This window comes from Hyperoodon ampullatus, assembly GCF_949752795.1.
Source record: "Hyperoodon ampullatus genome assembly, chromosome: 2".
In the NCBI taxonomy this organism is placed as follows: Eukaryota; Metazoa; Chordata; class Mammalia; order Artiodactyla; family Ziphiidae; genus Hyperoodon; species Hyperoodon ampullatus.
In genome coordinates, this window is record NC_136915.1 from 81856482 (window position 1) to 81884187 (window position 27706).

Sequence of the window (27706 nt, forward strand, 5' to 3'; positions counted from 1 at the left end):
TCAGTGCAGCTTGTTTGTAACAGCAAGAGATAGAAACAAACCAAGTGTGCACTGAAAGGGGCAGGTTAAATAGATCATGGTATATTCCCATTGTAGAACCTTATACGGCTATTTAAAAAAAAAACAAAAAAGAATGAGGAACTCCCTTATGTTCTGATATGGAAACAAAATATATTAGGTGAGAAAAGCAAAATTCAGAGCATGTGTAGTGTGCTACCATTGTGTAATAAAGAAGAAAATAAGAAGCAATTCCTACTTGCTTTGCATTTCCTTTAAGAAACAGGACAAACTTGTAAAAGTTTGGTTACCTATGGGGAGAATAGAATGGGTAGAAACAGGAGTAGAAGCAAGACTTGCTAACATATACTGTTTTCTTATATCATTTAGATTTTCAAATTATATAAATTGTATTTTTATTCAAAAATGTAAAAATAAAAAAGTTAAAGACAAAAATGAGTAAGTAAGAAAACGTACCGATTGAGCTAAGAAAAAAAATAAAGGAATTTGGAACTTTTTCTAAGTATGATAGGAAAAATTTGGAATTTACTCTAAGTGTGATGGGAAGTCGTAGAGCTTTAAACAGGGGCATATTTTGAAGAGAGTACTCCAGCAGTCAAGTGGGGAACAAACTGTAGTGAGACAAGAAGGATGCAGAAGTCTAAGAGATGTGTTAGTTTATGTTCCAGGACAGGATGACTTAGACCAGGATGAGGTGGTGCAGATGGGGAGAAGCAGAATATGTTTTGGAAGTAAAGTCAACAAGACTTGCTGCTGATAGATAGGCTGTTGGTGGGGGGGAATAAGAGTTTTGTGCCTTGAGCACGGGTAGCATGGTGATGCTACTAGAGCTCGGAAAGTGATAAAATAACTCACAGATGGGGCAGCTCATAAGGTTCCATGGAGAAGGTTGAGTAACAGCAGAACTATGAAGGACGTTAGGATCAGAGGAGATGGTGAGAAGGCCATGCAGATGGATAGGAGGGAATGGAGCAGGCCAGGGGCACAGGGCAGGGGGCAGGGGGAGGGAGAGGGGGTGGATTGCTCTCCTAACAGTTGCTTCTGGTTTTTCTCCATTGCAGCTCAGCTCAGACTCAAGGGCATTAAATGACTTGAAACCAAATCCTCCATTTCCATTACATGCTTCTTTTAACTGCTTCCTACTCTTCCTGTGACTGTTTCCTTGCAGTAACTGAAGAGTTCCTATCACACACATTGGCATTCTGAGAAATATACTAAAAGGGGAAAATCAGCCAGTCAAAATGAGGACTCTCTGGTTTGGTTAAAGACTTGTTGATTTTTCCTTTGCTGGCACAATAACTGAATTAACTTCTCTTGGAATGTAATTGTAAACTGTTAACTGTAATGAAATGGTGAAGAATGGTGGATTTCCCTGGAGTCCAGGTTAGACACTCCAACAGATGTTTCTACTTTTAAGCCTAATTGATAGGCTAAGAAGCTTTTTGTTTTCACCTCTCCATTCCATTTTAGAAAAAGATTTAATAACTAGATTCCTCAATGGAGAGACTCCTCTGCAGATTCTGTACTTATCTTGAAAGACTAGTGACCCCAGAAGTTTGTGTTTCTGAAGAAGATACTTGAAGCTCTGGTTTCCAATTTTGGGGGTTGATTGTTATTATCTGGGTTGGGTTTTAACACCAACAATCCAGTTTTCTCTCTTCCTACCCTTCCCCTCCACCAAACAGAATCCATGTGTTTTTCCCCTTTTAAAGTTCAGTATTATTTCAACACTCTCGTCAAGTGCACTGTGTTCTTTGCAGGAACTATGTCATACGCAGTTTATGAACCGGGAGGAGCAACAGATCGGCAAAAACTGCTCCACCCAAGTTACTTATGAAGACTTTCAGCTCTGGATCTTGGGTTGGTCAAGTGGAAGGAACCCAGTTGGTTTTTAAAGCTGAGAAATTCTTGTTCTCCTTGCCCATCCTTCTTGTACAGATGGTGTGCTATGGTCTGTAAAAGAATGATCAGTTCTGGGGCTTCTGAGCAGAAAAAAATATTGAGAACATGTTAATTTTTTTAAAAATGAGGAAAATGTTTGAGATACAAGCGTGTGTGTGTGTGTGTCTGCGTGCACAAGTGTGTGCTCACGACACTCATCTCTCTTGAAGTCAAGGTAGAGTTAACTTCAGTCATGTAGTTCTACTTTTGAAAGTTTTTTTTTTTCTTTTTTAATGAAATCTCAGAGGCAATAAATGGAGAAGGTCATTAAAAATCAATTCAAGCTGTGATCTTCTGCAGAAGGGGAGGTGATGTCATATGACCTTTAAGGGTAAAATAAAATCTACATAAAGTGCAGTGTTCAGTTCCTCCAAAAGAGCTGAGATTGAAATTTAGACATGAAGGCAGAAAATAGGCAAAAACTCAAACTAAATTATTGATGACATCTATAAAGCTTAAAGCAGCCACTTGCCCATTTTCAAACATATTGTGTTAGGGAAGAGAAAGCTATAGGTTTGGCTTGCTTTGACACAAAAAAAGATGTGTGCATTTTCCTTGAAATTGGCATTTGGTAATATTTCTTCACTTTACAGAATTATTGTGACATTCACAGTGGCTGGAAGAAACCAACACTTTATAAATGATGTTTGATTAGCTAATATTAATTTTTCTATAAACATTTATGTGAAAGGACGAAGAGGAGGAGTAGCAGTAAATCATCATGCAAATCATCGATTTCTATCTTAGCTCAGGCTGCTACAACAACTACCATAGAATAAATGGCTTAAACAACACACATTTATTTCTCACAGTTCTGGAAGCCGGAAGCCCAAGATCAAGACACTGGTAGATCTGGTGTCTGGTGAGAGCCTGCTTCCTGGTTGGTAGATGGCTGTCTTCACATTGTATCCTCACATGACAGAGAGAGGAAGCAAGCTCTCTCCTGTCTCTTCCTATATAGGCACTAATTCCAACGTGAGGGCTCCACCCTCATGACCTAATTATCTTCAAAGGCCCCTTTTCCAAATAGCATCACACTGGGGATTAGGACTTCAACATATGAATTGTGGGAAGGCACAACCATTCAGTCCCTGGCATTTCACTCAGCACCCCCGCAGCCCATCATGTCCTTCTCACATGCCAAATACATTCTACCCATTCCAACAGCCCCCAAAGTCTCAACCTCATTCCAGCATCGCCTTTAACATCCAAAGTCTCATCTAAATATCACCTGATATCAGTAAGAATCGAGGTAGGTACAATTCATCCTCAGGCAACTTCCTCTCCAGCTGTGAACCTGTAAAGCCAAACAAGTTGTGTGCTTCCAAAATACAATAGTGGGACAGGCATAGGATAGACATTCTGAAGGGCAGCAGAACATGCCACCCCATGATATGACTGTAGGAGTTTAGGAGTCATACTACCCCAAAATATGCAGCTTTGGTATATTGACTATTCTGAGCTGTAGGCACTTGAAAAACAGCAAATATGGGAAAAAGCTTACTCTGCACTCCCCCTTATCTGCCTGAAGACAGATCCTCCAAAAGGACCTCAATTGTCATAAATCTTCTCCCCAGGAGTTTTATCAAGCAGGGGAGATTGATTGACTCATCACAGTAGAGGAGAATAGAATATCAAACGTAACCATTGTCACAAACTCATCTGTTCATCTATTTATCTTTCCTAAAACTTATTTAATTATTTTTCTCCCCTAAAAGGCCTACTTCCCCCTCTTCTTTCCCTAAGACGGTATCTAATTCTGAATTCTAAGGCCGCCTGCTTGCACTACTCATTTTTCCCTGGGTGTCTCTCATGTATATATAAGGCATACATGTTAATAAACTTCTGTTTATTTTTCTTTTGTTAATACATCTTTTATTAGAGGTCTCAGCTAAGAACTTAGAAGGGTAGAGGGAACATTTTTTTTCCTCCCCCACAATTCTCATTCCAAAGAGGAAAAATAAGAAAAAAGGAAGGCATGATAGGACCCAAGCAAGTCCAAAACCTAACAAAACAAGTTCCATGTCATCTTAAGGACCAACACAATCCTCTTTGGCTTGATGTTCTGTTCCAGACCCAGCGGCGTGGCGATATCAGGCCCACAGAAAGTTTAGGGTAGACCTAACATTAATCGACTTTTTCCTTTTCAGACAACTTTTTCTCTAAATGTTTTAAAGGATGGGGGAAAAAAATCAGATCTGTTTTTTTACAATGAAAATGGGACAACCTATAGCTCTTATTTTTGGTCTTGGATTTATAACCATTTGGGGGTCATGGAATCCTTTAAGAATCAAGTGAAAACTGTGACTAGTTATAATATGTTAAGGTCCCAATGAATTAGATCTCTTTGTGAATGCTCTATCTGTTTGAGAAATCTATTTAACTATTCCTGTGCTAATATCATACTATTTTTATTATAAGATTTTGTGCTAAATTCTAGTATCTGCTAAGGCCAAATCACAGTCACCATTCTTCTTCAAAATCTTAATTCAGTGAGAAATAGATGAACTTTTAAATAAATGGTTCTGGTAGAATTGAATAATCATCTGGAAGAAAACAAAAATAGACCCCTAGCCTCATGCCATCACAAAAATATGGAATAAAGATCTAAATTTGAAAAACAAATTAATAAAACTATTAGTATATGTCTAGAGTTAGAGAGACACTAAGCAAGACGGGAAACTCAGAACCCAAGAGGGAAAGGTAGATATATTCAACTACATAAAAATTAAACATTTTATCTTGGCGATATCTGTTATAAACAGAATAAAGAAAAAATCATCGTGGATTAGAAAAAAAAAATTTGTCATACATGACATGTGACATATAATGCCACTAATATGGAAAGTATTAAGAAAAATACAACTCAGTAGAAAAGCAGGCAAAGGAAATAGAAATGTACAGAAGAACCTGGAAAAAGCCAATAATTTATAACAACTTAAAACTCACTGGTTATGAGGATAATATGAAGTCAACTAAGGAGATACCATTTTTCATCCATCAGCCTGGCAAAATTTAAAACGTAATGCTGGTAACAATAATAGTAGATGATATTTATTAAGTGATTAGTATATGCTAAACACTTTATGTGGATTATCTCATTTAATGTTCATGACAATACTAAGAAGTAAGTTTTTTTAAATTAAGGAAATAGTTCAGCTAGCAAATCACAGAGCCAAGATTCAAACCTAGACAGTCTGGGAGCCCAAGCTCTGTTTCGACATGCCCCGTTCTGATGGGGAGGCCTGTGGCATTGTGATTTGTTACAACCTTTAGAAAAAGTAATGTGGTAATAGATATTAATATTAAAAAACTCATTCCTTTTGACCTGCCACCCCCCCAAAATAAAAGAGGCACTGTGATCCTGGCACTATCCTTTATCAATTCTTTGACTACTTGGTAGAAGTTAGCTGTAAAACCATGTGGGCTTAGCAGCTTTTTTTTTTTTTTTTAATTTTATGTTCTGTTTCATTGTAAGTAGATTTTAATCCCTGATTTTCTTAATAGTTGAAGATGTATTTTCAATTTCTGTTGCTTCTTGAATTGGTTTTGGAAAATTGTATTTTTCCAGGAAATCATCTGTGCCATTTACTAAGCTTTTGTCTCCCAGATCCCAATCTTCCCTTCTCTACCTGCCTGATGATGCTGGTGCTGGCACTCTGCAAACCACCCCCAATTACACCTGCTGACAATCACCAGTCCCAGGGATGCAATTCTTCCTACATTTATTAACTCTGTGTTACCTCAGTGTCCTCTCTTTACCTTTTCAGCCATCCGACACCTGCTTAACCAATTCCTGATATTGATTTCTCTCTGCTGAAATACCCAGTGTGACTTCTGTTTATCCAATAGGACCCTAACTTGTATATTATCCATGTTGTCTAAGTTTTCAAATTTATTAGAAGAAAATTATTTATGGTGATCCCTTATTTATTAAAATCTCTGTAGTATCTGTTGATTTGTCCTTTTTCGTTCCTAATGCATGCATTTATTTTTACTTAATTTTTTGTCTATTTCTGGTAGTCTTTTAAAATAATAATTAATTTTTGTCCTAATTTGCTATATTGAATACTCTTTCACTTTCAACCTTTCATTGCTTCCCAATATAAGCATTTTACAGCTATAAATTTCTCATAAATTACTACTTTAGCTGCATGTACGAATTTAGTATTTTAATTCTTCAAGTCTATATATTTTCTGATTTCTATTATAAGTACTCCTTTGAACCAGGAATACGTGTTTTAAAATTTCCAAATATATTGAGTGTTTAAAAATTATTTTATTATTGATCTCTAAATTACTTGCATTATGGATAAAGAACTTGACCAGTATGATTAAGTTCTATGATATTTGTTGAGAATTCCACTATGGTCTATTAATGGTCAATTTTTATAAATATTCTATATGTACAAAATTCTCAAATTTGGGGTCACAGATTCTACGTGTATGCCCAGTAGATCAAGCTTAATTTCATTGTTCAAATCTTCCATATCCAAATTTTTTTATTTATTCGCTTCTGAGAATGATATATTAGTCTTCTATGGTGATGATGAATTTGTCAGTTTCTCTTTGTGATTCTGTCACTTTTTTTTTTCTTTAAAGTACTAGAATGCCAGGACATTCAAGGATGTTATAAGGATGTTAACTGCAGCAGAGTATCTTGGCAAAACCCTGAAAATAACACTTCTAAGTGTTCATCACTAGTGAATTGGCTGAATTCATTACAAGAAATACTATATAGCCACTAAAAAGCATGAATTTGTTCTATATGTACTAACTAGAGGCAGGTCCATGTTAAGTGAAAAAGGCAAGTTTCAGAGTATGTATACAGTGTAAACCAAAAGAATTTCCTCTACATGTGTACATGTATCAATATGTTTGCCTTAGAAAAAAGTCAGTTCCTCCAGGGAAGGGACTAGAGGGGGTAGGAAGAGCATTAACAAATAACTGTTTCATTTCACCTCCTTTAATGGCCACCTTTTACTTTGGCAATTTATGGAAAGTCTAGTGCAAAAGTGATGATCAGCGCTCCTGAAGCTTGATAGGAAGATATGCCACGAGAAAAAAGCAAGTCACAAATGTTGTGATGTGATCTTATTTATTGTAGTGACATTTACATGTTGATATGAACATTAAGGAAATGTCTGGGAACACATTCACTAAATCAGTATTATTAGCTCTAAATTTGAGGACTGTGGAGGCTTTTTCATTGTTACATGTCTATTGTTTGCATTCACTTTATACATATACATTAACTGTTTGCAAAAAAAATAATTTTTTTATTCGGTGTAACTACAAAAGGGCTATGGACACTTTCAACAAAGAAACTCAAAACTAGAAAAGAGGTCCAGACACATCAATGCAAAAATTTACATGCAATTTCAGGTAGTTAATAGACACTCTGAAGCTCATTTATGGATCAGCTAGGTTTCTGCTCCAGTAGATACAAAGAGAGTTTAACAGCAGAAAAATTGGTTGACCTGCCAATTTCTCCCTTTTTCCTCTGAGGGAGGAGCTGGCTCCAGGGCACAATCTGGGTACTGGACATTGGCTGGACTCTTATCTGTAACGAGGACTCCAACCTCGCTGGAGTGAGATGCTGCTTAAGCCCCTCACACTGCTCTTGCTGTGTGGACACCTGCCTGTGTGAGGTGTGAGCATGGCCCACTGGCCTTGATACATTTTTGGGTCTGTTTCTAACCATCTAGATCACTAATTCTCAAAAGGGGAGGAGAGGCAGGGATATGAGAGAGCAGTTTGTAAACACATATTCAATGTTATAATTTCATCTCTGATAGTAAAAGAAAGCTATTCTTTTCATAATATAAATGTGTCTGGTGGGAGATATGCCACATAGAACTTTAGTTCCAGAGAGGTGAGAGAAGTAGCTGGGAAAGTAAGCCGATTATTCTCTTTGAACCATGCTTAGGAGGCTGAACTTTATTCTGAAGGCAAATAGAGGAATTACTTAAAGGCTTTGAGCTGGGAGGTGACATGACTTGAGGCTGTTCAGGACTCCTTTGGCTGCGTGGTGGAGAGACCGTTGGAGGGGAGCAGGCTGGAAAGTGGGCTTGTGCAGTGATTCAGTTTAAGAGATAACAGGCCTTGGATTCCGGGTAACAGCAGGAGGAGAAGAAATAAGTGCATGGTTTGGAGAAAGAGATATTCGAAAGATAGAATAAACTTGGATTTATTCATCTCGGGGTGTGGGAACCAAAAAGGAGTCGAGAGAGATTCCCAGTTTTCTGGCTTGAGCAGCTGGTAGATGGTGATGGCGTATTGATAAGAGAATGCTAGAAGCAGCACTGAGGTGTTTAGAGGGATTGGAAATAGTAGGTCCAAAATACGTATTATTTCTCATTCCGTGCCTCTAGGAGATTGACAGAAAGCCCTTGAGCAGATTCCAGGGCTGACCCCCACTTCCAGGTCTCCTGCCATGTTTTTCTGAGAAGAGTAGCAGCTCCTGCACGCCCCCTCCGGTCTGTCTACCCCACCCCCCACCCCCGACCTCTGCTCTGTGAGCCTTCGCCCTTCCCCTCCCTCCTCCTCATCAGCACAGTCATAGCGGAGGATAAATTTAGGAGAAAGGCACAATGAACAAGGGTTATATCAGCCTGAGGGTAGAATTTAATGATGACCAAACAAGACACGTATTAATAATTGATATATATCTTTTTATTATGCACAGATAAAGGACTTAAAACTGTGGTTATCAAAACTATACATCTAAGCATGTTCACAAGATTGACAACATACTGAACAGAGAAAAGAGTACAACAGGGGTGCTCAAACTGGCCACAGGGATTTTCAGGGTACTCTTTTTACCCTCATAGATGATGAAAAACAGCAACAAAATCAGGCTCATTCAGGAAAAACCAGAAGAGAGAAGTATTGTATTTGGAAACTGATAATAGTCCTTTTCAGAAAAACATCTGTCCGTTTCATGAACAACCCCCAGCGAAAACAAACAGGAAAAAAAAAATCACACGCACGAGTCACCCAACAAAATGTGCTCTGTTAACACAATCAGCAGTACAACCATCACTCAAATCATGAGGTAGTTACAGTACAAAAAGACCTGCACGCAAGTGCACCCCCCTCACACACTCACAAGCACGCCCACAACAGAACACACACAGGAAAACGGGTTTACAATCTCATTACAGACAAGGAAAAGACCTTTTGTTTTGTTTAGAAAATGCTATAGAAACAGCTTACTCAGAAGGAATCTGACTTTCCAAATTCAGAGCAACGGCTGGTACACACCACACGGTGAAAAGCTATAGGGTATTACACAATCTGCCTTCGAATTTAGAGCATTTCAACAATAGCTTTAGCATCAAATAAACAAAACAAAATGGCTCTGCAAATGAAGGGTGTAACCTGCAGAAGTAACAAAAGACTTTGCAGATAGAGGAATTTAACTGGAATATAAAAACAGTTTTAAAGAAACTTGTAGGACGTGTTATAAAGTAGAGCTTATACTTTGTATTAAAACTGTGAAGTATGAAGCAACTGGAAATGCTGTAACAGGAAGCTAGGGAGAAAACACAATTTTTAAAAAATGTTCACTTTTTAGAAACATTTCAGAAATACTTAATGATGTTCACTCTGCAATTAACACAGGATTGGGTTTCATAAAAACATGAATTTCTTGATCTGAATAATACTTCTGGATAGTAAGACCCAAACAAATAAAAGTTGATTTCTTCTTCTCTTTCTGTTAAAATCTTTTGGTTTGCACCCATAAATTTGTAAATTAATTTTAAATTATTTATAAAATCATTGGCAATGTAGCATCTCTCTCAAAAATATACATTTAAATATATTACAAAAGGTTTTAACCCTGTCCATCTAAGAATTGGACCTTTTAATACCTCTTAATAGCTAGTCATCTTTTTAACAGGATGGATACGGATTTTTAAAAAGCAAAGAACTGATCAAAAGAATTCACAGTAACTGAAATTAAACATTTCATATGGAGTAACTTAAATTTATCTAAAACACTTAAATATATCTTTATACACAGATTTTTGTAGTAAAATATAGCTATAAGTGACTTAAAGACTCTAGTCTTCTTTGAAGACATCTTTAAACTTTTTTATACATAGAATATGCTAAAACAATACATTCTGCTGAAGGTTAGGCAAAGCGCATTATTTTCAAACACAGGTAGCATAATCTAGGCCCTCCACTCTGATACCTTTATGTTAAAAAAAGTTAACTGAAGGTAAAATTTTTTCTAATCTCCTATCTTTATTTGTCTGTGAAAATCTGCAAAATTATCAATATAGATAGCCTGGAAATCTTAGCCCGCAATCTGTTTTGATTAAAATCATCCCGATTGAATGTCTATAGCTATCAAATCAATCAGAGCATGACTCCATGATGGGTTAACGATTGTCAATCTCTACCTATTTGCCTTGTAGACACTGCCCTCAGGTCTCCGGTGACATCAACATTTCCTACTTAAGATTCCATTCACAGAGAACCAGGCACAACTTCCTTATTTTAAGAGCAGTTAGATTTGCTTATGAATAGTTTGGGCGTAGAATCTAGCCTGTTCTATTTGTAGACTTCTGAGTTGTTTGGGAGAATTCTGGAAAAAGTAGTATTTATTTGCAATGAAGTTACCTTCAGTAGTAAATGATTTGGCATGGACATTTTCCTCTGGCATCTTGTTTTTAGCATAGAGGTATCAGTTGAGCTTATTTTAGCTGCAAAGTGGCATCATATTATTCCATTTTAATAAAATTCACCTTAAATTCTTTTTGAGTTCTGGGGCTATATTTAAGGCAAGAGAACTAAAGCAATCCAAATGAGTGTCTTTTTCCGTATCTCATCAGTTTCCTGGCAGAACTGGTGACACTGTTCAGATAACCAACAGGAATCCAAAAGGATCTGCCATACATTTGTATCTTACAAGAGCTTGGTGTTTACAGAAGGGTCTATTGAAAAGGTTGACATGTTTTGCATGGAAACACTAATTCTCTCAAATATATTTAAGAATAAGTTCCAACTCTGAAGGTGTAGGACATGTTTAAAATGGGAATGAATTTTCTCTTCTTAAACTGAAAAAAACTAATGTGCCAAATGACATATTACATACTTGTACTGGTACATATATCACTGTGCAAATTCCTCAACTTTACAACTGAATTTTGCCCTAATTAATGTAATAGAACACATTGTCATAAATGGGCACAAATCTTCAGTCCCAGATTTTGGCCATTGTCAATTTCTAGATGCCTATGAAGAAATGCAAAATTTGCATTAAGACATTTTTGCAGTTGGTGTGTGAATGTGGGGAGAAGGAGGAAGCTGATAAGGAAATCAGCACTGGTTTTGGCCCAGGGCACAAGAAAGGAATGTTGCCTTGAGGTGTGTCAGGATGCAGTCTGTGAGGGCAGCACCCATCAAGCCAACACAGCAGTCCCCACAAGTGTGGCAGCAAGGTGAGAAGTGTGCATCCAGAAGGTGCAAATTAGAAATGGAGGAACACACTGAGAAAGTCTTGAAGCATTTCTGTTGTTTTACATCTTGGTTCAGTTATAAAAGAATCTTTGGCCACATCGACTCACTGGTTCTACTATCTGGCTATTATCCTTTTACCAACCCTTTGCGTCTGGGTAAAACGCAGGGCTCCAAATTACGGATGTTCTTACCTGGACAAAGCAGCATTTTAAAAACTGGCATGTGTTTCACATTGAAAACCCCCAAGCCTGTGAGGGGCTGGTGGAGAAGGCCACCACCTTAGCTTTCTCACATGAATCTAGTGTGTTACAGAAGCCCAGGGGTCACATTTATATTAGTCCTGGGTGGGGGGTGAACACAACAGGTGATCGCTATATTGAAATTCACTCTCTTTACCAGGGACCCACAATCTAGCCTCCCGAGTCTGGAATCTGGACCCAGGCGTGGGCTCCCAGTCCTGCCCTTGGTGGTGGGTGGGGCAGGCTAGGCTGTGCTGCTGCTGGAGCAGGGCGTGCTCTGCGTGCTACCGATGCTGTGCGCAGCGCTGCTGTTTTCCGAGGCTGGTGGGGAGGTGGGGACCTGCTGCCTCCCTGCAGTCTCTCCTGCAGTTAATGAAGAAAAGGGGTGAGGAGAGATGCATGTTACACATGTGCACTTCTGAAAAGTCCTTTTTCTCAGTTTTTGTTTTATCTTATTTAGTTATTTTCTTAATATCTTTTTTGGAGTATAATTGCTTTACAATGGTGTCCTAGTTTCTGCTGTGTAACAATGAAAAGCCCATTTTCTCTGATGCTCTTCTCATCCATGGGCAGAAGCAACTAGACCAAAAGGCCTTGTACCGTAAGGCTGTTCTGCTTGTGGGTATTTTATTTTGCTTTTAAAGCCTCTTGCATGGGGGAAAGAGAACTGATTTCAAGCGGACTGACAGTTAATAGGGGCGAAGACCCCTGATAGTTGAGGATGAACGCCCAGGATTTCAGTGCCTGCAACCTTTGAAGGCCACCATCATCTGTACTGTGTGATCCAACTGACTAGCACCTGTATTCAGGAAACACCTCCTCTCATAAAGGTATCATAGGGTTCGGAGAGTGAGACCTTTAAACTGTAATAAGAGAATCCTGGCAATTTGGAGGACTTTTTTTGAATACCCCTGTTCGAAATAGGGGTGGTGACGGCTAGGTTTCGCCCTAGCTACAGCGGAGAGAACACTGTGCACAGAGCACATGACCCGCCTGAGAAATGGAGGTATAGGAGGAGCCTGCTCCCAGAAACACCTTTTGAAGAAGGGGCTTAGCTGTTGCACAAGGGGACTGTGGTTGCCAGGCAACAGCCCCTCCATTCGGAGGTTTACTGCAGGGTGCAGCCTGAGTTATCTCCTCACACATCAAGCACCCCACTTTTCATCACACACCCCACTGCATTTCAGCAAAGCCCATACCTCACGCCAAGTGCGCAGGGCTGTGGGGAGTGGGGGGAACCTTGGGTCACACAGATGGTCTGCATTTAGCGCTGCAAAAGGCTCTTGAGCTGTCTTTTCTTCAACAAAACTGGCCTCAGCGCAGCCCTCAAACAATGGCTCTAGGTAGGGAAAAGTGATCAAGGCTCTCTGATGACAAATACTGCATTTTCTTCGAAAAGTCAAAGCATCAACTTCGTACACTTCTGGTCAGCGATCTCCCCACTCCAATGTGGGAAGCCCCAGAGGGCCAGGTCTGTTTATGAATGAGCCTCCTCTTTCCTGTCAGGCAGAAATACACAGCACTCCACAGTTGATAAGCAACCCTCTGGCCTCTTCCTTAAAACAAAACACACCAGCAAAGGCTCTGCCCTCCAAGCACAGGAACTTGGTCCGTTACTTCCATTCCCCTTTTGGGGCCCCTCAAAAGCCTCTGCCAAAACAGCAGTTCTACAAAATGTAGAAGCAGCTCATGCCTCTGGGTCTGGTTACAGCTTTCCCTGTCACCCATTTATGAACCACACAGCTACAACACACATTCTGGCCTCAACCTCAGGGCCTGCATATGCTTGCTGCATATTTGGCCCTTGCTGTATTTCCTCTGATTATCTATTCTTCTGGGATTGGTGGGATGGAGAGGGGAGAGCAGGTCAATATTCCTCAGAGGCAGAGAAACAATGTATTTTCCCTCTTCTTTTTTTGGCAATCTATATTTTGGACCCTTTCCAGCATTACCCTCTACCCTTCATGTGTGCATTTAGTTAAAGGTGGGGAAGGTTGCCTCAATGACAGTGACTTTCTGCCAGAAATCCACTTTCCCCAGAGTGGGAACTTTATTTCTAAAAGGAAATTAAATCTGTTAGCTATTCTGAATTATGTCTACCCTCTCCCACCCCCCCAAAACCCCAAATCCTCCAGAGACTAGAACAACTCATGATATACTTTAAAAATTCAGCCCCCTTACAACCCACATGTTGAAACATACCCAGCTGGATTCTCAGGTTATCAATTAGCAGGACTAAAGTGTCTGTATGTGAAGCACATTTTAAAAATATCTTTTCCCCATTTCAATAAAGGATCCATCAGAAAAGCAGGAGGTAAGTCAATACCCCACCTCCCCGTTTTGGCTCACCTGGGTTTCGTTCGTTCAGCCTGATAGCAGCTAAAGCAAGATGGCTTTGGCTGTTCTATCGACAGTGAACAGGTTTGTCTCATCCCAAATGTGACATGTGCTTGATTATTCATATTCAGGAAAAGTGCCAGCACTACTCCCTGCCCAGGAAGTCTGAATATTTGCTTTCCGATGTCTATTTGCCAAATATAATTTGTTGTCATGTCAGTTTATTTTAATCATTGCCCATTAAAAAGGTCTTTCAACTTCCAGAGTTTTGGAAACTCTTGCGCTAATACAAAACACCATCCAAAATGAAACCCCAAGCAAAACAAAACAAAGAAGTCCCCTATACTCAAGACTACAGGATACATTTCACCAGGGTGGGCAAGTCAACTTAACCTAATAATCTGCTAGATTTGAGAAAACAGTGTGCCAAGGAGTACCTTTGTTTGAGAATCTGCTTGGAAATGTTGAAAACAGCTTCTTTAGACTATCCCTTCTAGCTCTGTGTCTATTTTCACATGTAAGATGTGAGATTTCCCAGTATAACCAAGTTGTTAAAAACTTTTACCTTTGGAAAAACTTTCACCTTTGGAGAAATCAAGAAAAGTTTTCTCATTGTCAGACGCAAGTGGCACTACAGAAAAATTCACCATGAGAAAGGAAGTTTAATGTGCAGATGTTTCTGCTTAAAAAGCCAGCAGAGTCCCTTAGGTTTTCTAAGATGGGTTCTTTGGTTTTCTGCTCTCTATCACAGTGACCTCTGATTTCTTGGAGCACTGAGTTTCTCTAAAATATCCCTTGGGTGACAAGTACAACTGGCCTACTTCTGGAGAAGATGGATGGTCAGGGAGGACTGCAGGGCTATGCAGAGCAGGCGCACTTAGAGAATGCAAGTTCGAGGAAGGCTCCCTGCTCATAAATATCAAACTTGGCCATCAGAAGAAATGTGTTCAGTCTTCATGCTTTGCTCCTAAAATCTCAAACCACCGAGGAAGAGATATTTGGGAAGGAGAGTGAGTAGGGGAAAGAGGCATCTGGCACACGGGATACTCAGGAGGAAGGTGTGTTAGGACAAGGATTCATTCCACCCGGCTCAGTGTGTGTTGGTGGTATAATGGTGAACATGGCTGCCTTCCATTCCACCCGGCTCACATATTAGCCCGTGGCTGAGCTTAGATATTGCCAGAGATGTTTTTAAGAAAAAAAAAAACCCACATATTTTAAGGGATAACCTATTTCCTTTCTTTAGCTTGGCATGGAGCTGTCCAGATCCGATTTCCTGCCACCTCTTTGGCAGTCTACTTTACAACTGGATTCTTATCTCTTAAATCTTTCACCATGGCAGGTTCTGGGGAAGAAACTTAATCTAAAGATGTGAATAACATGGAGAAGCTCTACGGGGAAACAACAACAGAAGAATTTTAAAGAAAGGTGAGAGGAATCTCAATTATTTAGCCCAAAGCAGACAGTTTGCAAATATTGCCCACAGAGGATTATTACAAAGAGGAGCAGACAGGCTCCCTGGAGAGCAGTACATGAGGAAATGAGTTTAAATGGCAGTGACAGAGATTTAGGTCACATAGCAGGGAACTTGCTGATTATGAGGATTGGTTAGTTATAGTGGGAATTTATGGAATTTCTTTCTTGAGAGATATTTAAGCATTGGATTGAAAACCATATGCCTGGGGGTGACTTAGACCTAATATTACTTGATGCTGCAGAGAAAACAAAGATATTTTCCTCTAGGCCTATGTGTTGGTTGCAATTTTGTACCAATTATTGTCTCTTGATATCCTTATTATAATTATTTCACAAGCTCGCTCCAATAAGGAGAGTGAACTAGACCACCTTTAGTTTAGAGAAGCTTTCAATCACTATTCATCATTTTCAAAAATTGTCCCTCCTCACTTTTCAAGCTAAAGGACTTTCCTGTTGTAGGCAAAACTCTGCAGGAGGGGTGAATTAGATGTTGTTATAAGTTATGGAGAAAGGTTCCAAGGCAGGAAGTAAAATCTTTCAAAATGTTCTACCTCCCACTTTCTTTCTATATTCCCGCAATATGGCCAACCTGTTCGCACCTGCACTTTGGTTTTCTGTAGGCATCTTACTTTAACTTAACCTGAGCGCTTGGGTGAAAAGAGTGGATCCTGCCCTCTCTCCAGGCATACCAGAGTTCCCATCTGTCCCACCTGCATCTTTCTGATCCCTGGGAGTTAGTCTCTTGTCTCCTACTTAGTCCCACTTTAGCTGGTCTTCTTGCTGTTTCTTTCTTCACCTGGACTAACCTGGGGAGCTTGGAGAAATTTCAGATGCCTGAAAGCATTTGAAGCCTCCAGAGATGCTCCTAATTAAAAGGAGCATCCTAATTACCTGACTCAGGTGGACCTGGGTATGTGCTTGACTTCTGCTTTAAGAACATACAGTGTGTTCAACTCAGGATTGTTGAACAGAAGCCCGAGGGATTGGGACAGGCACACCTAATTCAACACCTCAGCATTTTGCTTTGTTCTGTGAAACACAGTGTTCCTTCCACACTTAGATTTTTTTCTGCCTGCACATATGAGCAACCTTACATTTTTTGGAGGACTTTGGAGTTCAGAAAACTTTTCACTTGCATTTCTTGTTTAAATACTCTCACCTTCATAACCCTGTGAAGTACAGATCATCTCTATGTTTACTAAAGACAAACATGGTTCATATTCTTGGCTCAGGTAACAAGATTAGCAGTTGAGCAAACTAGTGCTTCAAGTCCAATTTCTGACAATAGCCCACATTTAAGGTGGTACAGATACACATAAAAGGTGACCTCCCTCCCACTTTTCCCCTCTTCTTTCTCTTCTTCCTCTTCTTATTATCATCAGACTTTGAGTGCATCCTGTTCAGGGACCACAAAGGCAAGTTAAAGTAAAGATAAATTATAACAATATCTAACCCACCGCCTCCTACAGTTTTGCCCGCAAAAGGTAGGTCTTTTTTCTTGGAGAATGGGGAGGGGTAATTTTTTGAAACTGATGAAAAGGGATTGAAAACTTCCCTAAACTAAAGGTAGTCTATTTTACTCTTCTCACAGGAGGGAGCTTATGAAATTCAAATATCAAGAATCAAGATATTAATTGGTACAAAACTGCAAGTCATAGGCTTAGAGGAAAACCTTACCAAAATGACAATTTACAGATTTTTAAAAGGCATAAACCTATAAGAAGAAAGAAAACCTACAAGAAGAAGAAAGAAAACAGGAGTGGAGACAATAGCAATAAAATATTGGAAGCTAATGAGGAAATGGGTGAGTAGTAACTGACTTAGCAGATTCAAGTCAAGGCTTAGGTGGAACCTAAGCCACCACTAGGAAAAGCTGAGAAACAGCCAAGTAGTAACACAGAACTCCTCAAAAACTCAGGAAATGGTGGCATCAGGTACCCCTAGACAAGAGGGTGAACATGGGGCTGTAAGAAGTTGGGTTGGCTAAACTTCTGTTTGAGAAGCAGTAACATTTCTCTAAATCCCCTTCTTTACTCCATGGTGCTGGGACCCTGCCCTTCCTCATCTAGGAGGAAGACAGCAAGCTTACTCTCTAAAGAGGATGAAACTAGGGTTCCGGGAATGACCAACACCAGCACAATTGAGGGTAGAGAACCACAATTACAGAGGGGAATTAAATTAATGTCTACATGTTGAATGTTGTGACCCCCAGAATGCTGACAGCCAGAACTACAACCTCCAGGAAGGAAACAGGAAAACGTGTTTCACTGAAAACCTGATAAGCTCAAGAGGAAAGATCCAAAGATGAGATACAGGAGTTCCTCAGTAAAAGGCCTAGCCAGATCACCCTAAGGGAAGTTCAAAATCAATATGTTCTACCCACAAGCTCAGAACTTCCCTATTCTTAAATAACTCTATATTAATATTCTCAGAGAGATAAGACATTGCACCCATAAGATAAGAGTAGGATATATTTTTTTAATTCATAGGAAATACTTCTTGGAATTAACAAATGTGAAGGCAGTATTAAAAATGCAATAAGAAACCGAAAGATAAAGATGAAGAAATCTCCTAGGAAACAAAGAAAGGAAAAAGATGGAAAACAGAAAAGGAAAATTAGAGCACGATTCAAGAAGTTCAACTTTCAAATAAAATTATTTCTAGAATGAGAGAACAAAAAAAACAGGGGCAAGAAAAAATAAATAATTCTAAAAAATCTCAACAATGAAGGACATAGTTTCTAGACTGAAAGGGCTCAATTAATGCCCAGCATAATGAATGAAAATATACCTAAATCAAACACTATTATTGTAAAATTTCTTCCAGAGAGAAAAAACTGCTCAGGAATCTGAATGGCTTTGCATTTCCCCAAAGCAATCTTCAGAGGTAAAACTCGATGAGGAGTGCTTTCAAAATTCTGAAGAAAAACTAGTTGTAACCTAAAATTCTATACCTTGCCAAACTATCCACCAAGTGTTTGTATAAAATGAGGATATCTGCAGACATGCATGGTGCAAAAAACATTTACCTCTTATGTTCCCTTTAAACCAAGGAGGGGGAAGACAAGATCCATGACACAGGACATCCACAACTCGAAAGTACTGAGGAAAATGAATCAGTAGAATATCTGATGTCTGAATGTGTAAGTGTAAGAGGAAATTGAGACAACTGGCAGAGTCAACTCATGAATCAGTGATAATTAAATACAAAACCAAGGTAATGTGGGGGTGGAGAGAGAGAGACAATTATTAATTCTAGGGAGAAGTCATGCAGGAGAAGCAACACTATTATACTACATGACTAAAGTGTGGTTAGTATTTAGGCTGTCATAATAACGCAAACATTAATTCTGACCTAACCAAAATGTCATTATAATTCTATTTGGAGGATGGTGGGGACAAGGGGGACAAAAAGGGCATGAATATATAATTGGGACACAGGGCTGAAAGAGAACTAAATTTTCATTTTCCATAGTAAGAGGTCGACAGAAAAGACCTAAAATTTTTGTCAAGAAGTGGCAATATATTCATGTTATTTAGAGATATGGATTGATGTCCGAGAGAATCAGCTAAGAGTCAAAAATGGTGCTCTGAAGAGACAGAAAAGGGAGTGGGGCAGTAGGGAACTCATGTTTTTCATAACAAGTCTTACAGAACTATTTCAGCCTTTAAACTATGTGCATGTTGTGATAAAGCTTAAAAGTTTTACTAAAAATTAAAAATAAATGCTTTTGTTCCTCTCCTCAAAAAATTAATAGATATAATATTGCACATGACTTTTGGGACCTTCATGAGTCAGGTTAGGGACAATGACCTAGCTAGGCTCCCAGGAGTATGAAGATCCTATGGCTCCATTCCAGCACCATTTCCACCCTGACTGCCCTTCCTCTCTGCACCATCTTAGTGGAGAATGTAAATATTAGAAACGGAGTTTTCCAAACAGAGTGAATATAGCCCTAAGGAAGTATCCCTTATTGTGCCCAAAGTTGTCATATGATAAAGCAGGGACCCAGCTTTTTTGGACTAACACACATTCCAGGTGTATAAGTAGATCTCCACAATTGAAACCTGTGACTTGGTTCTGCATTCTGTGCTGCAGATGGAATGGACAGCACAACAGGAAGTTGTCTAAATTAAGGATCATTTTAGCCATAGAGGCAGATGCTGCCTGAACCCCCAAATATACCATATAAGGTCTGACTTCCACAGCTTAGATTATTGTGGAAACTGAATGGACTGAGTCAGTGTTTATATAGACACCTCTTCCCATTGGCCACTGCATTATGACCTTCTCTTTTTATCTAAACTTGCTGCTAGCTGACCCAGGTAAGAAACCGAGGGGGTTCTGGATAGGAAACTACCATTTGGTCCTAAAGTGAGCCTTTTTCTTGCTTGCATGACACTGGTACTCCTTATGAGCAGTCTTTAAAATGAACCATAGGCTATAGCTTTTAATAAAAAGTCATTTGGGGACTCCCCTGGTGGTCCAGTGGGTAAGACTCCACGCTCCCAATGCAGGGGACCTGGGTTCGATCCCTGATCAGGGAGCTGGATCCCACATGCGTGCCACAGCTGGGAGTCCACATGCTGCAACTAAAAAGATCCCGCGTGCTGCAACTAAGACTTGGCACAGCCTAAATTAATTAATTAATTAATTTTTAAAAAGTCATTTGAAGCTGTATCATATGTGATGCTAACAGGTTTAGAGCCCAAATGACAGTGTCTATAAACGTGTCAGCTTCCAAATCAGCATAATTTATTTTGCTGGAAATCATCACAGGAAGGCCTTTGTGTTTGTTTTTGTTTTTTTAATCTACTTACAAATCTACTTCTATATTAACAAAACTTAAAAAGTCCTCCTTAAGTCTCTGGTTTGGGGGAGAAGGGAACAGTAACAACACACCTTAGAATTTAACAAGCAGCAATACGTGCCACAGAACCAGGCTTTGCTTTTTCCCGGTTGTAAGCATGGCCATGGACAAGATTCTGGATTACTAGAGGGAGTTCAGTGGGATCTGTTCCCATAGTGAGTGCCATCTGGTTGCCCTCTTCTGACTTTACCTGGCTTCCTGGCCCTACTGGCCTGAGATTTGCTTTTGGGGTTTGGGGGTGTAGCTCTATGATCAAGGCCAGTCATGGCTCAGCAGGTATGTGGTAAGCGTCTGTGGGTGACTACCCCATAGAAATTCTCAGGGCTACAGAGTCTTCTCGGCGTACTTTCAAGTTCATTCCTAATATATACAGCATAAGCTGCCCAACAGCCCTAGAACCTTACAGCCATGCAGGAGATTGGGGAAAGTTGCAAAGAACTGTGAGTCTGAGATGTGAATGTGTCAGTACTCCTGTGACAAAATTATTAATTCTAAGATGCTCCTCTGCTAAACGCTGTGCCTTCCAGTGCTTGTATACGCTGTTCATGAAGAAGAACATTCCTAAACTGATTCACAGATGTTCATATATCCTCAGAGCCTTACGCTTAAGAGACTTATTTTCTTTCTCTCACGTGAAATATACACTTGACCCTTGAACAACGTGGAGGTTAATCTGTATGTAACTTATAGTCAGCCCTCCGCATCCGCAGTTCCTCTACATCCGTGGATTCAACCAACCGTGGACGGTGTAGTGCTGTAGTATTTATTATTGAAAAATATCCGCGTATAAGTGAACCCTCACAGTTCAAACCTGTGCTGTCTAAGGGTAACTGTCTTCACTCAAAGGTTGCTGATGAGGAATCTGTGGACTCAAAGCCTAAACTCCTAAACTTTTGTTTTGGACTGGGTGACTTTCCCATGCTAGGCACCATAGGGTTCATTCTTCTCCTTCTGCCATAATTTAAAGTAAGTCAGTCAGAGAATGCAGTATTTGAAGGGAAGATTCTGATGAAGATTAAGATATGACTTCTCAAAACGCCCTTCCGTGCTTCTCTTCCCTATAAAGCAGTCATCGTTTCAGCCTGGCTAGTTGGATGGCCCAAGGTAAGGCCAAAGATCGTGGCATGTGTTGGTTCAATGGAGAATTAATGAAATTCGAAACAGAAAGTCTGTGCCTGTCTTACCTGAATGATCAATCCAGCAGCTTACCTAGCTTCACAGTGTAAACAAGCATCTATAAACAGACAATACCAACTAGCTTCCTAGACACACCTCAAAATGCATGTCTTTCCTTTCCATATTCGCAAGGCACCTAAGAAAGAAGCAATAGAAGGGCAGTCCATTTGTTCCTTCCCCTTGCACGACAGACTCTCCGAGCCTGGCCTGCATTCTGTCCTGGAGTCAGAACAGGTTCTCTATTCAGGCCAGAATATTTCAACCTTGGGACTGGGGGTAAGGGGCAGGAAGAAAGGCACATGAGAATTTTTAGGGGTGGAAGAGCATAACTTGAGAACAAACTGCTTTGTTTCACCATTTTTATCTGTTTACAATTCATGAAAATATATTTTGAAAATTTAAATAATTTTCAAGCAAGACATGAGAATTCTATGTTTATCAAAGAAGACATGATATGGATTTAAAAAAGGTCGAGAAATTCTGGTTTATGCCATTGATTAGGGCCTCTGGTGGACAGTGCTCAGCACCTTGGCTTCCTTTTTTACTTCCTGCCGATTTATATGTTTATTCTGAAGTTTTTAGCTTCGGGGGAATGTTTTATGTTTCCAGTTTGTCTGCATTATCTTTCTTTAATTAAACCCTAACCACAAAATAGCTTTATTAGCAGCTGAAGTTCAGCAACAACATCTCAAATGTAATTAACATAAATAGTTTAAACATTCCTTTTCTAAAAGGAATTTAGAGATTTGCTTAAAGCAAATTATATTTTTGCAAAACCCAATTCATGCCAATATGTAAATGTGAAAATGGTGGGAATGAACTTTCTCTCTCATTCATTATTTCATCCATTCATCCATGTAATGAAACACTGTGTCTATAGTGTCCCAGGCACATGGAATGTGCACCAACTGATATGCAACAGTCACACTAACCTGTGTGAGAATAGATGTACCATAAGGCCCCTGTCAGCAGTGCTCCAATCACAAATGCTGCGAACGCAATGCCCATCACGGTTAGGGTGTCCAGACCATGGAATATCACTATAATGAAGAGAAACCAATGCATACTTTGAGTGACTGCATCACATGCTGCAATTTTATATTGTTTCACAAGTATTGGCAGAAAGGCTGAGCACCAGCTAATAAAATCTGAGGATAAAAAGCAGATTCCAGGGTTTCCCTGGTGGCGCAGTGGTTGAGAGTCCGCCTGCCGATGCAGGAGACATGGGTTCGCGCTCCGGTCCGGGAGGATCCCGGATGCCACGGAGCGGCTGGGCCCGTGAGCCATGGCTGCTGAGCCTGCGCGTCCGGAGTCTGTGCTCCGCAACAGAACAGGCCACAACAGTGAGAGGCCCGCGTACCGCAAAAAAAGCAGATTCCAACAAAATACACTGTATGTGTAACTTGCAAATATTTTCTCAAGAGAATAATGAAATTTTCAGATTTCCAAGATACCCTCAGTTTGCAACTTATTTTCAGCAACAAACTTACTAAAAAAATCAGATTTGTCAACTCTGTAAAACCTTAGGTCTATGGTTCATTGTCTCAATCTGAGAACCTACTATTTGAATGGTAAAGTGGCTTGAAAAGTCAAAGGTTAAGATGCTTGGGAAAAATAAGGTGAACTTCTATCAAAATCTGACTCATGGCTTCTTATTCACTGAACACTGAGACACTACAAAAAAACAACAAGACACTACATAAAAAACACACTCCAAACACTTTATAAACATACCTTCATGAACATTTAAAAGTATGAAAGATAACAGGAAGAAAGGTGGTGAGAAGGAGAAAACATACAATAAGGATAAACTATTCCTATGGATTATAAAATTTCACTGACCTCCTCACATTAAACCCTCCATCTCAACAATTACCTATTGTGTCATTTAACACAACCTACTTTTTAACACTTTGCCAACCATGATCTTTCTATGAGGTGAACGGAAATACTCCTCAGTGGGGAGTGATGTCAATTTTATGGTCAGCAAAACATATAAATAGAACCAATTGTTCCTCCATTTGGCAAAGATTTTTATATTTGAAATTAACTCTAGGCCACAGAAATAGAACATTTCCTTTCATTTAAGAGAACTACCTTCTTTGAATCACTTACAAAAAGTAAAAATCAGTTTCCAAGGGAGAGAGGTTTTTGGTGGAATAAAATTTCTAAAGTTTCTCTTTTTTTTTTTTTTTTTTTACTATAAATTGAAGGTACAGGATCTCTCCGTTATTTCAATACTGTTTCTATGCTCCTCTCCAGTCAGAAGTGACTCCAGCTGATCTCTATGTAAATTCAACAACTTCAGTGTAGAAGACACAGGTGTAGACAAAGGTGACCCTTGAGCAGCCCCAGCATTTGAAAGGGCTCAGGAAAAGTATAATGTGGTAGAGAAGATTCTGAAGGATCCAAATTCCCAAGTCCTGGTCGCTACTCTTCTAGCCATGTGCTCTATGGTGTTCATTTAACTTCTAAAAAATGGGACAGCACTACCTCACTGGCTGAAGGCAGGGGGTAAACAAAAGGAGTTTGCAAAGGGGCTGGGGATCCCCTAGGAGGAGTAAGAAGTGGGAAGAACGCTATGGAGGTTAAGACGAACCAAGCCGCCATCAACCTAATTTAGTCCGTAGGACAGATATTAAAAGATGACTTGTCTTGGGCTTCCCTGGTGGCGCAGATGGTTGAGAGTCCGCCTGCCGATGCAGGGGACACGGGTTCGTGCCCCGGTCCGGGAAGATCCCATATGCCGCGGAGCGGCTGGGCCCGTGAGCCATGGCCACTGAGCCTGCGCGTCCAGAGCCTGTGCTCCGCAACGGGAGAGGCCACAACAGTGAGAGGCCCGTGTACCGCAAAAAAAAAAAAAAAAAAAAAGATGACTTGTCTTTTCATGCCTACAGATGCAAAAGTGGGGCATGAGTAAAAGTTTTTAATGAAAATATTCTAAAATTCTAAAGATGGAGGTGTCATTTATGAGAATCAGACTAGGTGAGTACCAGAGAACGTGTCCATATGCATCTCTTTCTGGGTTCATGATACTGTTCCATGATATTGTTAAAATAATACACTTAATAGAATGGTTTATAAAGTACTTAGCATAAAGGAACTCTCCAGACTTATTTTTACGTGTATGTGACGGGGTCAGCCATGGAGGCTAACCTGGAAAGTCTTAAAGAGGAAAAAAGTATAGACTCTCCTCACAAGGCAACATTATCTAGAAGAGCTCTGGGTGCACACCCAGAAAGCCCAGGCTCTTGTCCTGCCTCAGTGACAATTATAACCATGGGGAAGTCACTTAAATACTTCTGGGTCAGAGTTTTCTTCTGTATAAAGCAATGAAATTGGCCCAGATAATTTCCAATGCACCATTTTGCAGCAGTTGGGTCTCTCTCCCTTTTTGTCTTACAAGCCTTCTCAACACCCCTTGGACTAGTGATTGTCTTAATGGTATAGCAGCTAGTTCCTTTATCACTACTTCTCTGAGCAGGTAGATACTGTTGATGATACATAAAGCAAACCCCTCCCATAGCTGTATGTTAATGCTTTCAGATCACAATTGATATAAGTATGCAGAAGATTAACTTCTCTAGAACTAAGAAAGTTACTACATTCGCATTAAGGTGATACACACCAATGGGTTAACAAATTCTTATTTTAAAATGGCAAAGGTAGAGAGGAAAAAAGAAAGGAGAATGAAGGAATGACAGGGGAAGGGAAAAAAGAAAGTACGAGAAAAATGGGGTGAGGGAGAATGAGAGCAGAAGTCTTCTTATCAAAACTCAAAGTTTGGCAAATGTTCCATAACCAACTCATTCTTATAAAAGCCCAGGAGGCTTTATTTCGAAACAGTTGCATAAAGACTTACGTGGAGAAACTGGAATCGGTTTCTTAATGCTTGGACCTGTTTCTGAAACAAAAACATAAATCACGATGCGTTCTACAGAGAAACCAAGTTCTAAGCGAAAGGTCATCGAAATCTCAGCAGAGGCTGACACTTCTATTTGTTAATAAAGACTTCCTTTGTAAAAGCTTTGTCAATTATCCTCTTTAGATATCAAGACTATAACATGGATTACTCAGAAATTTTAAACACTGTACTTTGTTAATGATCAATTGTACAGTTTCTCCAATTTGAAGAAAAATTGAAGGCAAACACCTTCAAGGAATCTGAGTCTGATAATTCGTGTGTGTGTGTGTGTGTGTGTGTACCTTTCTGTTTATTTAAAAAAGGATCCAATATCTTTAAATCCTGTGTTTCCCCAGTGTATTCAGTATTATTCGACTTTCAAAAAAGTCTTTTAGGGTTTCCCTGGTGGCACAGTGGTTGAGAGTCTGCCTGCCGATGTAGGGGACACGGGTTCGTGCCCCAGTCCGGGAAGATCCCACATGCCGTGGAGAGGCTGGGCCCGTAAGCCATGGCCGCTGAGCCTGAACGTCCGGAGCCTGTGCTCCACAACGGGAGAGGCCACAACAGTGAGAGGCCCGCGTACCGCAAAAAAAAAAAAAAAAAAGTCTTTTAATGTACACAAGGGTTGTAAAGGTATCTTCATTCTTCCATCCTAATACTATCAGTCATCCTATAGTTCAGCTCCTCATCACACATCTGCATTATTACAGAGCTTTTCTAACTGGTCTCCTTGTCACCACTACTGCTCCCACCCCAAATGTTTCTCCCCCCATATGTGCCCCCAGAGTGACTTTTCCAGAGCTCAGAGCTGATTATGCTATTGCCCTGATTAAAACACTCAATGACTTCCCTTCGTTTATGGGGAAAAAAATCCAGACTCTCTAGCACAGCACAGAGAGGTCTGCCTCCCTCTATCCACCTCTCTCCAGCCTTCTTTCCTCATGAGCTCCTCACCTGTGCTGGGCTCCTTGTAGTGAAGTTCCCCCAATTCTCCATGTGGCTCCATGTCATCACAAGTTGCAAGCCATCCCCTCAAGTACTCCCCCTCTCCCAGACCTGCTTTCTGGCATTTTCACAGGGAGGTCTTCTCTGATTATCTCATAGTCCATGCCCATCCCAGCAGGGCAAGTCTCTCCCACCTTTGCTCATTCCCTCCCTCTTCTGTTATAAATGTGCCACATCACATTGGAATTCTCTCAATTTTTTTTACCCCCAGGGCAGAGTCTAGATCTTATTCATCTGTATATCCTCAGGGCTCAGCCTACCATAGAACGGCCTTACCAGAAATGCTTGGTGGAGGATGGTTAGAATGTTGATGCACTTTTTGAAAATAAAGGCAATAGAGGAAATTTGGAATAAGACTATAAGAAAATGCTTATATGCTTTGACATTTCTATACAATGCCTTTGCGTTCAGAAAGTGCTAGACAGCCTAATCTCATTTGAGGTTTCAACCAGCCCCGTAAGGGAGGCAGAAAAAGAATTCTTATCACTATTTTACCCATGAGCAGCCTGAGACTGTTATCATGTGACCAGCCCAAGGTCAGAGCTGGAAAGCATCAGGGTAGGGGCTGACCAAGGATTCCAGATTCTGCCCTGTAAGCTAAATGACTGGTGAGTGTTGCTCTGTCCTTAGCTGGGGAAGCACTGATTAAGAAAGCACTTGTGGGCTTCCCTGGTGGCACAGTGGTTGAGAGTCCGCCTGCTGATGCAGGGGACACGGGTTCGTGCCCTGGTCCGGGAAGATCCCACATGCTGTGGAGCGGCTGGGCCCATGAGCCATGGCCGCTGAGCCTGTGCATCCAGAGCCTGTGCTCCGCAACGGGAGAGGCCACAGCAGTGAGAGGCCCGCATACAGCAAAAAAAAAAAAGAAGGTACTTGTGCATAGTGACATGCTATTCTCAACAGTGAGAATATCATAGACCAGGGGGTAGCATATAACAGCCAACCACTCTATTTTTGTTTAAGTGAACTAAAGATGAATTTTATATTTTTAAGTCATTGAAAAAAATGAAAATAATATTTTATGATGTGAAAATTATATGAAAGTCAAATCTCTTCCATAAATAAAGTTTTATTTGAACATAACGAGGCTCATTCATTTATATATTGTTGAGGCAGGGACTCCATAAGCCATAACCTGAAAATATTCACCCTTTGGCCCTTTATAGAAAAAATGTGTTAAGTCCTCACACAGACTCTGCCCCTGTTCTTGAGAGTTTAAAAGTGATGTGTTTAGTGCCTCTCTTTATCTCCATTTTCATTCAATAA

The 27706-nt window shown here is 40.1% G+C and overlaps 1 protein-coding gene across 2 annotated transcripts in view; it reads right to left on the reverse strand.

Moving 5' to 3' along the window:
- Positions 1-11916: 11916 nt before the first annotated feature.
- The window catches only part of TGFBR3 (transforming growth factor beta receptor 3), a gene marked incomplete at both ends in the record, with an annotated part of 179711 nt that continues 163921 nt past the window's right edge, over positions 11917-27706 (reverse strand). For both annotated transcript variants that reach the window (XM_079697433.1, XM_079697434.1), the window contains 3 exons: positions 11917-12035; positions 22464-22571; positions 25394-25435. In XM_079697433.1, the coding sequence (XP_079553559.1) occupies positions 11917-12035; positions 22464-22571; positions 25394-25435 (269 nt within the window). The remainder of the gene's footprint in view (positions 12036-22463; positions 22572-25393; positions 25436-27706) is intronic.